The sequence below is a fragment of the Saccopteryx bilineata genome, chromosome 5 (genome assembly GCF_036850765.1).
Source record: "Saccopteryx bilineata isolate mSacBil1 chromosome 5, mSacBil1_pri_phased_curated, whole genome shotgun sequence".
NCBI classification, from domain to species: domain Eukaryota; kingdom Metazoa; phylum Chordata; class Mammalia; order Chiroptera; family Emballonuridae; genus Saccopteryx; species Saccopteryx bilineata.
The window spans coordinates 206,015,464-206,028,682 of NC_089494.1; the positions used below are offsets into that span (position 1 = coordinate 206,015,464).

Sequence of the window (13,219 nt, forward strand, 5' to 3'; positions counted from 1 at the left end):
GGTGATTATAAAGGTTAAATAAGAAAATATAAATGTCACTGAGACAGTGTGAGCTCTTAGAAAGTAGTTCCTATTGTGATGATTAAGTGATTTAAGGAGACTGCATCCTTGAATTTAGTGAATAGTTAGTAATCCACTCATGCTATATTAATTTAATGAAATGCTAAGCAATCTTTATAGTATATTTTACAACAGTGGTTCTTAATTAGTATGTCTCTGTTCATAGATGGGGGTGCATTTTGAGTTTGTACTGCAGATATTTAGACATCTCAGTCATGAAAGTAGAAATGAGAAGTGATACTTGAGATTAGTGGACAGGGGTTAGGGAAGCTAGAGATTCTAGAATCTCAGGAAAGTCCCGTACATAAAATAATGCATGCCCAGGTTTCCTACATGGTTTTCAAATGTCCCAGTCTAGATAGTCATGTAGTTTCGCTTACATGATTATGGATTCAGGTAATGCTTCCCCAAGTATGCTTCATAGATACAATAGAACATTCATGTAGGTTTTACTGCATGAGTGTCTAGAATGTCTAGAAAAACCTGAGTAAGTGATCTGAACCTAGACCTTAATTCCATTTTACTTATTTTTTTATTTTTAAGATTTTTTATTTATTCACTTTAGAGAGGGGAAAGAGAGAGACAGAGACAGAGACACAGGAAAGAAGCAGGAAGCATCAACTCTCATATGTGACTTGACCAGGCAAGCCCAGCGTTTTGAACTGGTGACCTCAGCATTCTAGGTCAAGGCTTTATCCACTGCACCACAGGTCAGGCCTATCTTACTTAAAACAATCTTTCTCATGGTGTTAATATGAATATTCTAAGAATGTAGTTATTATACAAACAGAAAAAATAATTTTGTTTTGCTTGGAATTTTACTAAAAGTAGTTCATCGTTTTGGTAAAATCATGTGACTCATGATAGTGTCACTTCTATGATGAATCAACACAGCTATAAATCAGTCTGCTTTTGTACACATGGCATTCTCATTAGAGCTACAAGCATCTAACTTCTTTATTCTGTTCTCTAATAAAGTTATGTCTGAGCATTTCATATATTTTTTCGTTATAAATTGTTTCACTTTTTTTTTGTGTGTGTGTATTTTTCTGAAGCTGGAAACAGGGAGAGACAGTCAGACAGACTCCTGCATGCGCCCGACCGGGATCCACCCGGCACGCCCACCAGGGGCGATGCTCTGCCCCTCCGGGGCGTCGCTCTGCCGAGACCAGAGCCACTCTAGTGCCTGGGGCAGAGGCCAAGGAGCCATCCCCAGCGCCCGGGCCATCTTTGCTCCAATGGAGCCTTGGCTGCGGGAGGGGAAGAGAAAGACAGAGAGGAAGGAGGGGGGGGATGGAGAAGCAAATGGGCGCTTCTCCTATGTGCCCTGGCCGGGAATCGAACCCGGGTCCTCCCCACGCCAGGCCGTCGCTCTACCGCTGAGCCAACCGGCCAGGGCCAATTGTTTCACTTTTAATGACCCTATATATTAAAGCTAAGGCACTATATTGCTTTTTAATAAATTATTTATATACACACAATATATATATTATCTATGCATTTCATATCAGAATAAAGATGGTATTACAAAATATTTGCTATAAAGGGGAGTGTTGGGACTGATGTGGTTGAGAACCGTGCTCTAGAATTATATTTAATGTCATGAAAATATATTAACAATATAAAGTTAAGGGGAAAAAGATTTCAAGTATTTCCTATGGATTGATCTCATTTTTATAAACAAACATAAACCTCAAGCACTCACACTCTCCCACTTGACCAGGGGGTGGTGCAGTGGATAGAGCGTCAAACCGCAATGCAGAGAACCCAGGTTCGAAACCCCAAGGTTGCTGGCTTGAGTACAGACTCACCAGCATGAGCACCCAGGTTGCATGTGGAGTCGGTGGCTTCAGCATAGGATCATAGACATGACCCCATGGTCGCTAGCTTGAGCCCAAAGGTTGCTGGCTTGAGCCCAAGGTTGCTGGCTTGAGCAAGGGGTCACTCACTCTACTATAGCTCCCCAATCAAGGCACATATGAGAAAGCAATCAGTGAACAACTGTGAGTCACAAAGAACTGATGCTTCTCATCCTTCTTCCTTTCTGTCTGTCTCTATCTGTTCCCCTGTCTAGTCAAAAAAAAAAAAGAAAAAAGAAAAAAAGAAAAAGAACTCATACTCTCTCCTCCTATAAGAGGCCATTTCTTATTTGCTCTGTTTACACAGGTTTTTTTAGACAAAATCTATAGCATTTTGATTAAAGAATTTGTTTTATTTTAGTTGTAGAATTATAGAAGTGTATTGTCTGAGTTCCCAGGTATCAGATAAGAAATGAAATATGGATTTTTATCTTGGCTTTATTATTTAAGTGACTTCATTTTACTTTTATTGGTCAATTTCTTCCTCTGAAAAACCTGAGGCTTAAGATACATTATTATTAACACACATTTACATCTTTCTAGTTCTTTGATTCTAGAGCAAGACTTTGCTGGTTATAGGTTTAGGTAATGCTTCCCCAAGTATGTTTCAGAGTACTGATAGCAAAAGACATTTATGGTTGTTAAGAAAACAGGATTCTGTGGTCAATATATCTGAGAAAACACTGGGTTAAATGAAGTTAAACATATTTATTTAGGTAAGACATTTCAGTTTCTTTACTAACCTTAAAAGTATTGTGAATTTTCAAGAGAAGTACAGGGGATAGCATTTCTTGTATATATTTGACCACAAAATATCACCTCTCCCTATATCAGGGGTCAGGAACCTATGGCTCATGAGCCAGATATGGCTCTTTTGATGGCTGCATTTGGCTCACAGACAAATCTTTAATTAAAAAAAAATGTTAAAAATATAAAACATTCTCATGTATTACAGTCCATTCATTTCCTACCGCTCATGTTCATGGTTGCAGGTGGCTGGAGCCAATCACAGCTGTCCTCTGGGACAACACCAAATTTTTATTGGATAATGCGTAATGTACATGGGTTGTTGTATGGCTCTCATGGAATTACATTTTAAAATATGTGGCGTTCATAGCTCTCTCAGCCAAAAAGGTTCCCAACCCCTGCCCTATATCCTGAAAATCTTGGAAGTAGCTTTCTACATAGCAGGTATTAGAGCACACTAATTTAATATGATGTACATTTAATGTAGTGTTTTAGAAAGGCTTTTATTTTCAGCAAACTGAATCCCTATGGCTAATTTTCAGACATTATAAGAAGCAGTGGGGAAAATAGTTTTGCAATTCTCTTAAATCATATCATATGGTGGAATCCTAACTTGTAAATTCAGGTTGACAGAAAGAAGGAACTGAATGGTTAACAAAAGAACACAAATTACTAAAATGTGTAATTAGCATGAGTCATTCAAAAGACTGCTCCGTTTCAAAAATTCTGTCCAAAACAATCATGTTTGTAGGTCTATTCAATTAAAATAGTTAAATCTGAAATGTTTTTATTTTTGCTTGTCTGTATTCTTTACAATTGAAATTCATTAATAAAAGGCTATTAAGAACAACAATAGCAAAATATATGACCTTCAAGGAAATGACAGTTTCCCTGTGACTTACCAGGCTATATATTAGGAAGGGTATATGACAAAGGTCAAGTTTTGCCAGGTCTTGATTCCATGAGTGAATGCTGAACCTCCAGTCTCATGAAAAGTGCTTCCACCACACCACTATTTCCCCAGTAAAACAGCACAGTATAGCTATAGAGGGAATATAATATTATATATGGAAAAGAAATAGCCTAAGTGGTGGCACAGTGGATAGAGCATCAACCTGGGATGCAGAGGACCCAGTTTCAAAACCTCAAGGTCGCTGTCTTGAGCACAAGCTAATTTGGCTTCAGAGTGTGCTCACCAGCTTGAACGCGGGGTTGTTGGCTTGAGCATGGAATCATAGACATGATCCCATGGTCACTGGCTTGAGCTCAAAGATCATTGGCTTGAGACCAAGGTCACTGGCTTGAGCAAGGGGTCACTGGCTCAGCTGGAGCCCCCTGGTCAAAGCACATATGAGAAAGCAATCAATGAACAACTAAGGTGCCACAACAAAGAACTGATGCTTCTCATCTCTTTCCCTTCCTGTCTGTCTATTCCTATCTGTCCCTCTCTCTGACTCTCTCTCTTTCTCTCTTGTTTAAAAAAGAAAAAAAAAAGAAGAAATTAAATGATTTGAAACATTAGAAATATTGTGGCCTGACCAGGCCATGGCACAGTGGATAGAGGATTGGACTGGAACACAGAGGACCCAGGTTCAAAGTTCCAAGGTCACGAGCTTGAGCGTGGGCTCATCTGACTTGAGCATGGGCTCACCAGCTTGAGCACGGGGTTGCTGGCTTGAATGTGGGATCATAGACATGACCGCATGGCCGCTGGCTTGAGCCCAAAGGTCGCTTGCTTGAAGCCCAAAGATCGCTGGCTTGAGCAAGTAGTCACTGGTTCAGCTGTAGCCCCCGGTCTAAGCACATATGAGACAGCAATCAATGAACAACTAAGGAGCCATAATGAAGAATTGATGCTTCTCATATCTCTCCCTTCCTGTCTGTCTGTCCCTTGTCTGACCCTCTCTCTGTCTCTGTCACACACACACAAAAGGAAATATTGTGTTTTCTTGATTATTAGGGAGGATTAGGCCACCAATATAGACGAGTTCAATTTAAAAAATGGAGTATGATTCTAGAAAGAACACAACAACATTATTCCTGTTGCAGAAAAGAGTATAATTTCTCTAACTAATGACTATTTTAAAGGTCAGCTGGTATAAGTTCACCAAATTTGTTTTGTGTGGGTGTATCAGCAGTTGGTATTAGTTAAAAAAAAACAATGTTTGACATTTAAAGAGTTATTTTAGATTATATAAGTCTCATATTTCAACATGTAAATTATTTAATGAGTGGAATATCTGCTGGAAAATACTAACATCTAGTTTACCTGCCCTGTCACACGGTGTGTCTCTGGGCAAGCTTCTTGCACAAGATGATTTATGGAAACTAACTTCAATGACATACCAAGTAAAACTCAATTTACCAACCAAATAAAAACTAAAATAGTCTGACCTGTGGGGGCACAGTGGATAAAGCATTGATCTGGAGCATAGAGGTTGCCTGTTTGAACCCCTGGACTTGCTTGGCCAAGGCATATATGGGAGTTGATGCTGTCTGCTCCTCCCCACCTTGTATCTCTCTCCTCCACCTTGTATCTCTCTCCCCTTCTATCTTCTCTCTAAAATGAATAAATAAAATCTTTAAAAATATAAACTAAACAGTCAGATAATAGATTATAATACCAAGGCTTAACAAACAAAGTCCTTAAGGACATAAACAATACTGAAGTCTATATTTTACTGAACAGTTATTAAGTCTTTATATGCACAAGTCATTGAGCTAGATTTCTGAAGCAAAAACTGTTATCATTCTAATCCAGGGCCCAAATTCAGTATTATCTATTGTGAGTCACCCCAATATTAGGAAGATTATATGGTAAAAGCCTAGTTTTGCCAGGTCTTAATTCTACAAGTGAATGCTGTACCTCCAGTCTCCTGCAAAATGCTTCCATTCAATGGCACTCCTATTCCTTCATCAGTCACATATTTCTGGTAGTCTTTCACAAGTTAAGAGTAAACTCATCTCCTTTTCTCCTAAAGACAGAGAAAAAGACTTCAGCTTCTCTCTAACTTGAGAAAGTGTTGAATTGAACTCTTTCTCTGTTGGACCTCTTACTCACTAGAGCCCCAGGAAGGAAGAATGGCCAACCAGATGGACTAGAGCTTGACATTTACTAGAGCACAGTTTACTGATGGATAGGTTGCTGGGTCTCAAGTGCAACCCTGCACTTTTTTTTTTTCACACCAGATGGAGGAGACTGTGTGTCTAGCTCCAATATGTTAGCTGGATATCCAATATGTTAGCAGAACCTCCTTAGTGCCTCCTGTTCTCTTTGTTTCATCTGTAGCGGCCTATCCACCATTCTTTCTCTTGCTGTTCAAACTCTTCACATGCGATGGGGTAAGTCAGCCAACAGCCATCTTCATTTCTGTGGGAAAGAACCCCTCACTCTGGCATCATCCCAATAGTGTAGCTAGTTCTATAGTCTCTTCAGCACAGTATAGAACATATTTTTAGAGGCTGTACACTAAACGTCCTTTATTGACAGGGAAAAATCCTAGAACGATGTTGGTTTCTGAAAGAAATACAAAAATTCTTCAAATAGAAAATTTAGAGCACACGAAATATCCAAATATTATGAATATTATGATACATTGCATGCTTTCAGAATAACATACCAGCTAGTGAAATCTTGATAAAATGTACTGTGTCTTTCCACCTCTTTGCTTCTTTAGGCATTCCTTCTTCTCTATCGAATGCACTGATATGGTAATTAAAAAGCATATAGTAAAAAGAAAAACAAAAATAATCTAAAAGTTGAACATTTATATTTTTTGCAAATTTGGAATTTTGTGGAAATTTCTTATCTAAAAAATCGTCCCCATAGCAACTAGCTGTAACTTTAGCAAAAGATTCACATATCTGTGTGAGGCCTGGGGTAATGTCATATAATCTTTCTGTGATTTCAATCTCTAGCTCATCCTGTCTACACAGAATTGCAGGCTGCCTTGGAAAACAAGAACCAGAAAAACAAAAGCATATCCTTCCCCAATGCTTTTAGCATGAGAACACAGTGACATTTGGTTTTTTTGGTAAAGCAGCTATGTGGGTCAACCCATGCATTAGCATATAATCTTCTATCCACCAAAAGGATTGGTCAGATAAAAATATTAATTTATTTGATCAGACAATTCTAAATCCTGTACTATAAAGGAAGAAAAAAGTAAGGAAGGTGGGTAGGTTGGGTCTGGGGAACTGACTGGATTGTGCCATCAGAAAACAAGGAAATGGAGCTGATAATGAAAAATTACATTGCAGGAAGAGAGCCAAAAAAGATATACTTCTTTTGACCATTTATTTGTCTTGCTGTAATAATATAACTACAAAACCTAGAGTAATACATAACATATTTTATTATTATTCATAATATTTTCACTTGATTATGTTCATCTTCCATGTTGTTTAGGGAATATAATATCCTGTTTTTGACAGATCAGGAAGCTGAGAAATGAAAATTCTAGAAAAGTGCCAAAGGTATTAAAACTATTTAATGACAGAATTGGTTGCAGAACATATCATTTCTGCCTCCTCATCTAGTAAGAACAAATCTGTGTATTTCCACAATTTTTTTAGGCTATGGTTATCTGGAGATTATTTGTAAGGAGATTACTTGAATTAAACACATGCTTTGAGTATTTTCTACTGTCAATGTATTTCATTTTTATGATTTTTTACTTCTGATAAACTCTTACAGAAGAAAGCACAGTAGCTGCTTTTTGAAGGTAGCTTTGAAAATTTTAGAGCATTAATATAAATCAGCACAAACCTGTATACTATACTTATTTAGACAAGAAACACTGTTTAGTATTGTCAGACTTAACATATAGTATTTCCTTTGTTTTCATGCCAATGCTGCAAGTACGTATTATACTTAAGTTTCAGATGAAGTGAAGCAATTTGCCTGTGGTCATATAGTAAGTGGCAGAGCCAGAATTTATATCCAGATCTGTCTTACTCCAAAAGCCATAGAATTTCTACTACACAAGGTTTACATATCAGAGTCCCTTCTCTCAAAGTGCTGTGGGTGCTCAGATGGAAAGAAGATATATCTGATGAGGAGGGGATCAAGTAAGGTTTCATGAAAGAAAGAGCATTGGATCTAGTGCTTGGAAATGTGCTTGTTTTAATTATGTGAGAATGGAAGGTTGAGAAGTGGAAATCAAGAACAATGTGAACAAAAGTACAGAGGGGGAAAGTCAGTACATGCAGGGAACATGTCTGGATGGATCCTAAGGTGAATGGAAAAGAAATGTGCTAAATGTAGCAAGATGTTTGAGGTTATTAAGATCCCTGAACAAAAGGCAAGGAGAGCCTTTACCACTACCATTGGCCTAGATATAAAAGTATAAATATAACACACACTCCTAAAATTTCAATGATATTTTGTGTTAGCAGAATGACTCTCTTAAGAGCAGTTTTCCCCCTTCCATTTATAAAATGTAAGGGAACCCTCTTATTCCACAACTTAGAATTTAAATGTGGATGGTGTTTGGGATATCAAAAACAAACTCTACTGAACTTTCATCAAGATAGAGAGATGATAGATAGATAGATAGATAGATAGATAGATAGACGATAGAGATACTAAATATTGGTTTCTAAAAACAGACCATGAAAGTGTCTTGCTTTAATTTAGATAAACATAATTAGAAGTTTTCTTTGCTAAGGTAAAACTTCTAGTTATGAAGCTCAATACAATGACTTAACTCTGTTTCTTTAGACTCATCAGCCATCTGAGACTGCAGTACTAAATTGTATCTATGCTGCACCTATATCAAGGCTGTCCATTAGTTTATTTATAGTGGCAGTGTGTTTAACTAAAACACTATTTCCCAGCTTCCCTTTTAGCTGGCTATGTCCTGTCATTAAGTATTGGCCAATGAAATCTAAGCAAATATTTTTGTGTGAGCCTTCTAGGAAAGTGCTTACTGGTAGGAGCAAATTTTGTCCTGCCAGGAAAATGGATGTGAGAGCTGGAATTTCAATGACTGTAATATCTCTATTAACCTCTTTGGTGCTTTTGAACAGAATAGAAAGCAGTCATCCTTGCAGATGAATTAGAAAGAGTTCCTCTTCTGAGTAGATGCAATACATCACACTATATAGACCCCACTCACCTCTTGGTCTGGTGCCTTTGCAGTAAACAAACTGCACAAGCATATGAGGTGGCCCTGATGGCCATATTGGACTATGAGGAAGGAAAGGAAGCTATTTTATAAAGACAGCAAAGCTAAAGAGAGAAGGTCCCTGCTAACCATAGACATGCCACATAGCTCTGAATGGATTATTTCCAGACTACTTTTGTGTGAGAAAAAAAGATGTTGTTTGTCAATGTTATTTCTGACTTCTTTTACTAGCAGCTAATTGCTAATAAATTAAGAACACATGGCATGTTTTGAGAAGTGCTATTATTAACCACTTTTTTATTTTTTAATTTTTTTAAAATTTTATTTATTCATTTTAGAGAGGAGAGAGAGAAGGAGAGAGAGAGAGAGAGAGAGAGAGAGAGAGAGAGAGAGAGAGAGACGGGGGGAGGAGCTGGAAGCATCAACTCCCATATGTGCCCTGACCAGGCAAGCCCAGGGTTTCGAACCGGCGACCTCAGCATTTCCAGGTCGACACTTTATCCACTGCGCCACCACAGGTAAGGCCTTAATCACTTTTTTAAACAAATGTTCCTTGAGCATCATGTATTGAGTACTATTGAGATACTATGTGATATGCTAGAGCTAAAGAAAGAGCTTACTCTAGGATGTGAAAGACAGATGTATACGTACATAGATAATTACAGTATATTGTGATTCGTTTGTTCAGTTTGCATATTGCACAGACATGTGGCCAAGGGCTCAGTGGGGGCTGTGCTTTGACACAAAACATTCACCCAGTGGGGGAAATTTTTCTAGTTTATTACCATAAATGGGATGCTCCCTTTAAAAGACTAAGATTCAACCAATAATATGCTTTATTGTTGTTTAACTCAGTAATTTTCAAACTTATTTTAGCAGTAGTTAGCCTTCTTTGAAAGAACACACATACAAGGAAACACAATAAATTAGTCCAAATGATTTGGTTTTAGTGGTATAACTCCAATTAGTTTAGATGTAGAATTTACTGGTTAATATATTTATACTTATTGTAATATAGGTGAGCACAGTGTGCTAAGGAAATACACAGTAGGGCTTTCAGGGAAGGCTTCACAAAGGAAGTGATGCTTGAACTAAATCTTGAAGGATGATTTCAAGAAGAGGACAAAATGGGAATGAGCATACCATGCTGAGGAAAGAGCATGGGCAAAGATATCTAAGAGATCATGTCCTGTCTCAGAAGTGAGAAGCAGAAAGAAAGGCTGACGGTTAAGTGGCTGCAGGTGGTGGTGGTGAAGAGTGGCAGATCATTAAGGGACATATATTTGTGAAATTAGGTTGTAGTTTATAAATTATGGGAAGTCATTGAAGGATTTTAAAAAGGAAAGTAATATGAATAGAATATATTTTAGGAAGATGTTGGGATTATACTTTGCAGGGATACATTAATAGACAAAATGCAAGAGCTCAGGTAAATGGTGACAGGCTGTCTTAAGACAGTAGTACATTGAAATGGAGAGAATCAATTAACAAGAATATTGAGGTCACATTGGTAGATTGTGGTAAGGATGGGAGAGGAAAGTTAAGGATGAATCCTAGGATTCTAGATTGGGTAATCATTTATATGATTGCATAACCATTAGCATGGCGGTACAATTTTTAATGGAAGAGGGTCACACAAGGTCACGAATAGATTGTGGATGAAAGACAATCAGCTCAGTTTTAGATATACTGATCTTGAAATACATGCAGACTGCTAAGGTGGAGATACCCAGAAGGAAATTGACAACATATACCTAAATGTGCAGCAAAAACTCTAAATTGGAGGTGTAGACTTGGGAGTTATAAGCATTAAGATAGTACAAGCATACCATGGAGATACTGCGAACTCAGTTCTAGACCACTTGAATAAAGTATCAGAAAGCAAGTTGTAATATTTTAGTGGTGGAGGGACTTTCCTTCAATTTGTAATAAATGCAACATCTGTGGAGCACAATCAAATGAGGTATGTGTACAGTTAAAATCTGTATATCTGGTCTTCTAAGATTCAGAGTATTTTTGGGACCAATATGAAAAATATGTGAGAGGCTCAAAAATAAAAAGAGGTCTATTATGGCCTCCATACCACCAAATATCTTTCCACTAAACAGTCAGTGTCTGAAGATGCCGTTGTTGTGATTTACTCCTTTAGGTTAAGGTTGTATCTCTAAGTAATTGCCTCTTAAAAATACCTTTGGGAGAAATTAAGTAGACAACAGGCTCATTTAATGAAGAGAACAACTTCCAGAGATCAATTTCTGACAATGTCTTAGCCATTGACTGTCTGGGTGATGTTTAGGAAGTCACTTTGCCTTAGGTTCTGCATTTGGAAAATGAGGAAGTAAGACCAGGTGACCTTCAACATTTGGTAGACTGTGACTCAACCAATAATAATCTTACTGTAGTTTAGTTCAGTAATTTTCAAACTTATTTAGCAGCAGTTAGCCTTCTTTGAAATAAATTTTATGCAGAAACACAATGTGTTAGGATGTTTGGTTGCAGGGGTCTAAGTCAGAAGAGAATTTACTAGTTAATTTATGCTATGTGAAAAGGTGCAGCTGGACCCCATGGATGGGATGACTAGAACCTGAGACTAGTACATCACCAGGACTTTCTCTCTACACTTCTCACCTCGCTGTGATGGCTTCATTATATACAAGGCAGTATATGGCCACTGGCCACTCTCTTTTTTCCTTTCTTCTTGTCTCAGACTACCAATATTATGAAATAGCCTTTCTTCCCTTCCTCCCTAAAAATATTCTGGAGAAGATCTCTGCTTGCTTTGGCGTCAGTCGTATTGCCCACCCTGTAGACAAGAAGTTAGGTGACTCTCTCGAGCTATAGCTGGCACTAGAATCACCTGTTTATAGTATAGGCAGAAATAGTTTCCCCAAAGGAAAGCAGCATTGCTCACAGATAAAACAGAGGCTTTCAGTTGAGATCCACCCTATATGGTCCCCTCTATATATCCTAGGTGGCTTTTGAAGTGTACCCTTGAGGAATCCATGAGGATCCTTGTAATAGAGCATTAAAATAATTGATTTTATTGATTGACTAGCATGCCAGGTGCCTGCAAGTCCTTGACAAATGGAAACACCAGATATTCATTGATGATGGTGCATTTACCTAGTAGAAAACTTCTGGAATATAGAGAAGTACTAGAAAGAGTGGTGCTGACATTGATGGTGTTGGGGTAGATATTCTGAATATTCAGGGATCAAGGGACTTGAGACAGAGAATGTAGAAAGAGTAGGCAGCAGGGCACCAAGATGAAGTTTGCCTTTTTAGCCATTTTATCTAAGACTAACATATCATATGGCATGCTATTAATAATGGTGGAAAATGTTCATATTTGGCTAAGATAGTGGGATGGCCCTTAGTGTCATCAACAGTCATTCTAGAGAAAGGAACAAAGGGGAGGTTGATAGAAAGAGTCGATGGACCTGGAAATGGCCAGAAGCAATATATAAAGCCACCTTTCTTAGACAAATATACCCATGATAGGTGGTACCTGAAAAAATATTAGAAATAAAGTAATGAGAATATAGGGAGAGAAAGGAAGAAGAATAAGATGAGTAAAAGATGACAAGATGGAGAGGACTGTACTTCAGTAAAAGGTAGAATATAGTTTGGAAGTCCTGTCAGGAAGTCTAGGACGTAAAAATTCAAGATCATTTTGATTCATACTTGTTTAAAAGTTGTACTAATGAATATCATGTAAATTACCTTTAATTATTTTATATCTTACCGAATAATTTAAATGTGACACTTTTCTTGAAGTTGTATAGCTATTAATATAAAAGTGTACATTGAAAGTATATATCAGTAAAAATATAATTGATTCTTTATCAAATAGTAATGTTTTATTATATATTTATTTTTATATTTATTATATATTATATATAATAAGAGATATTATCGATCCAGCTACCTGTGCTACCAATAGGAAAAAAAAACAAGAAGAGATAAAATATTAACTGCTAATTTGGAAAAGACAGAGGTCTCTAGAACATAAAGTACTATTTTTTTTTAAATTTAGGACTCAACAAATTCTGTAATAATACAAATAAACCTAAGTGTTTGTTTCAGAACAAATTGTACCTACACACCAATTTGGTCAAAAAGGCCTTATTTAAGCCAGAAGTTTTCATTTGGATAAATCACTTCTTTAAAGAGATATTTTCTTATTGTGTTCTTACTTTTTTTTTTTTTTTTTTTTTTTTGCATTTTTCTGAAGCTAGAAACAGGGAGAGACAGTCAGACAGACTCCCGCATGCGCCCGACCGGGATCCACCCGGCACGCCCACCAGGGGTGACGCTCTGCCCACCAGGGGGCGATGCTCTGCCCATCCTGGGCGTCGCCATGTTGCGACCCTCCTGGGTGTCGCCATGTTGCGACCAGAGCCACTCCAGCGCCTGGGGCAGAGG

General features: G+C 37.6%; 1 protein-coding gene across 1 annotated transcript in view; it reads right to left on the reverse strand.

Moving 5' to 3' along the window:
• The window catches only part of LOC136306625 (uncharacterized), a 31,533-nt gene that overhangs the window by 14,844 nt on the left and 3,470 nt on the right, over positions 1-13,219 (reverse strand). The window contains exon 3 of the mRNA XM_066233080.1: positions 5,061-5,226. Within this exon, the coding sequence (XP_066089177.1) occupies positions 5,061-5,226 (166 nt within the window). The remainder of the gene's footprint in view (positions 1-5,060; positions 5,227-13,219) is intronic.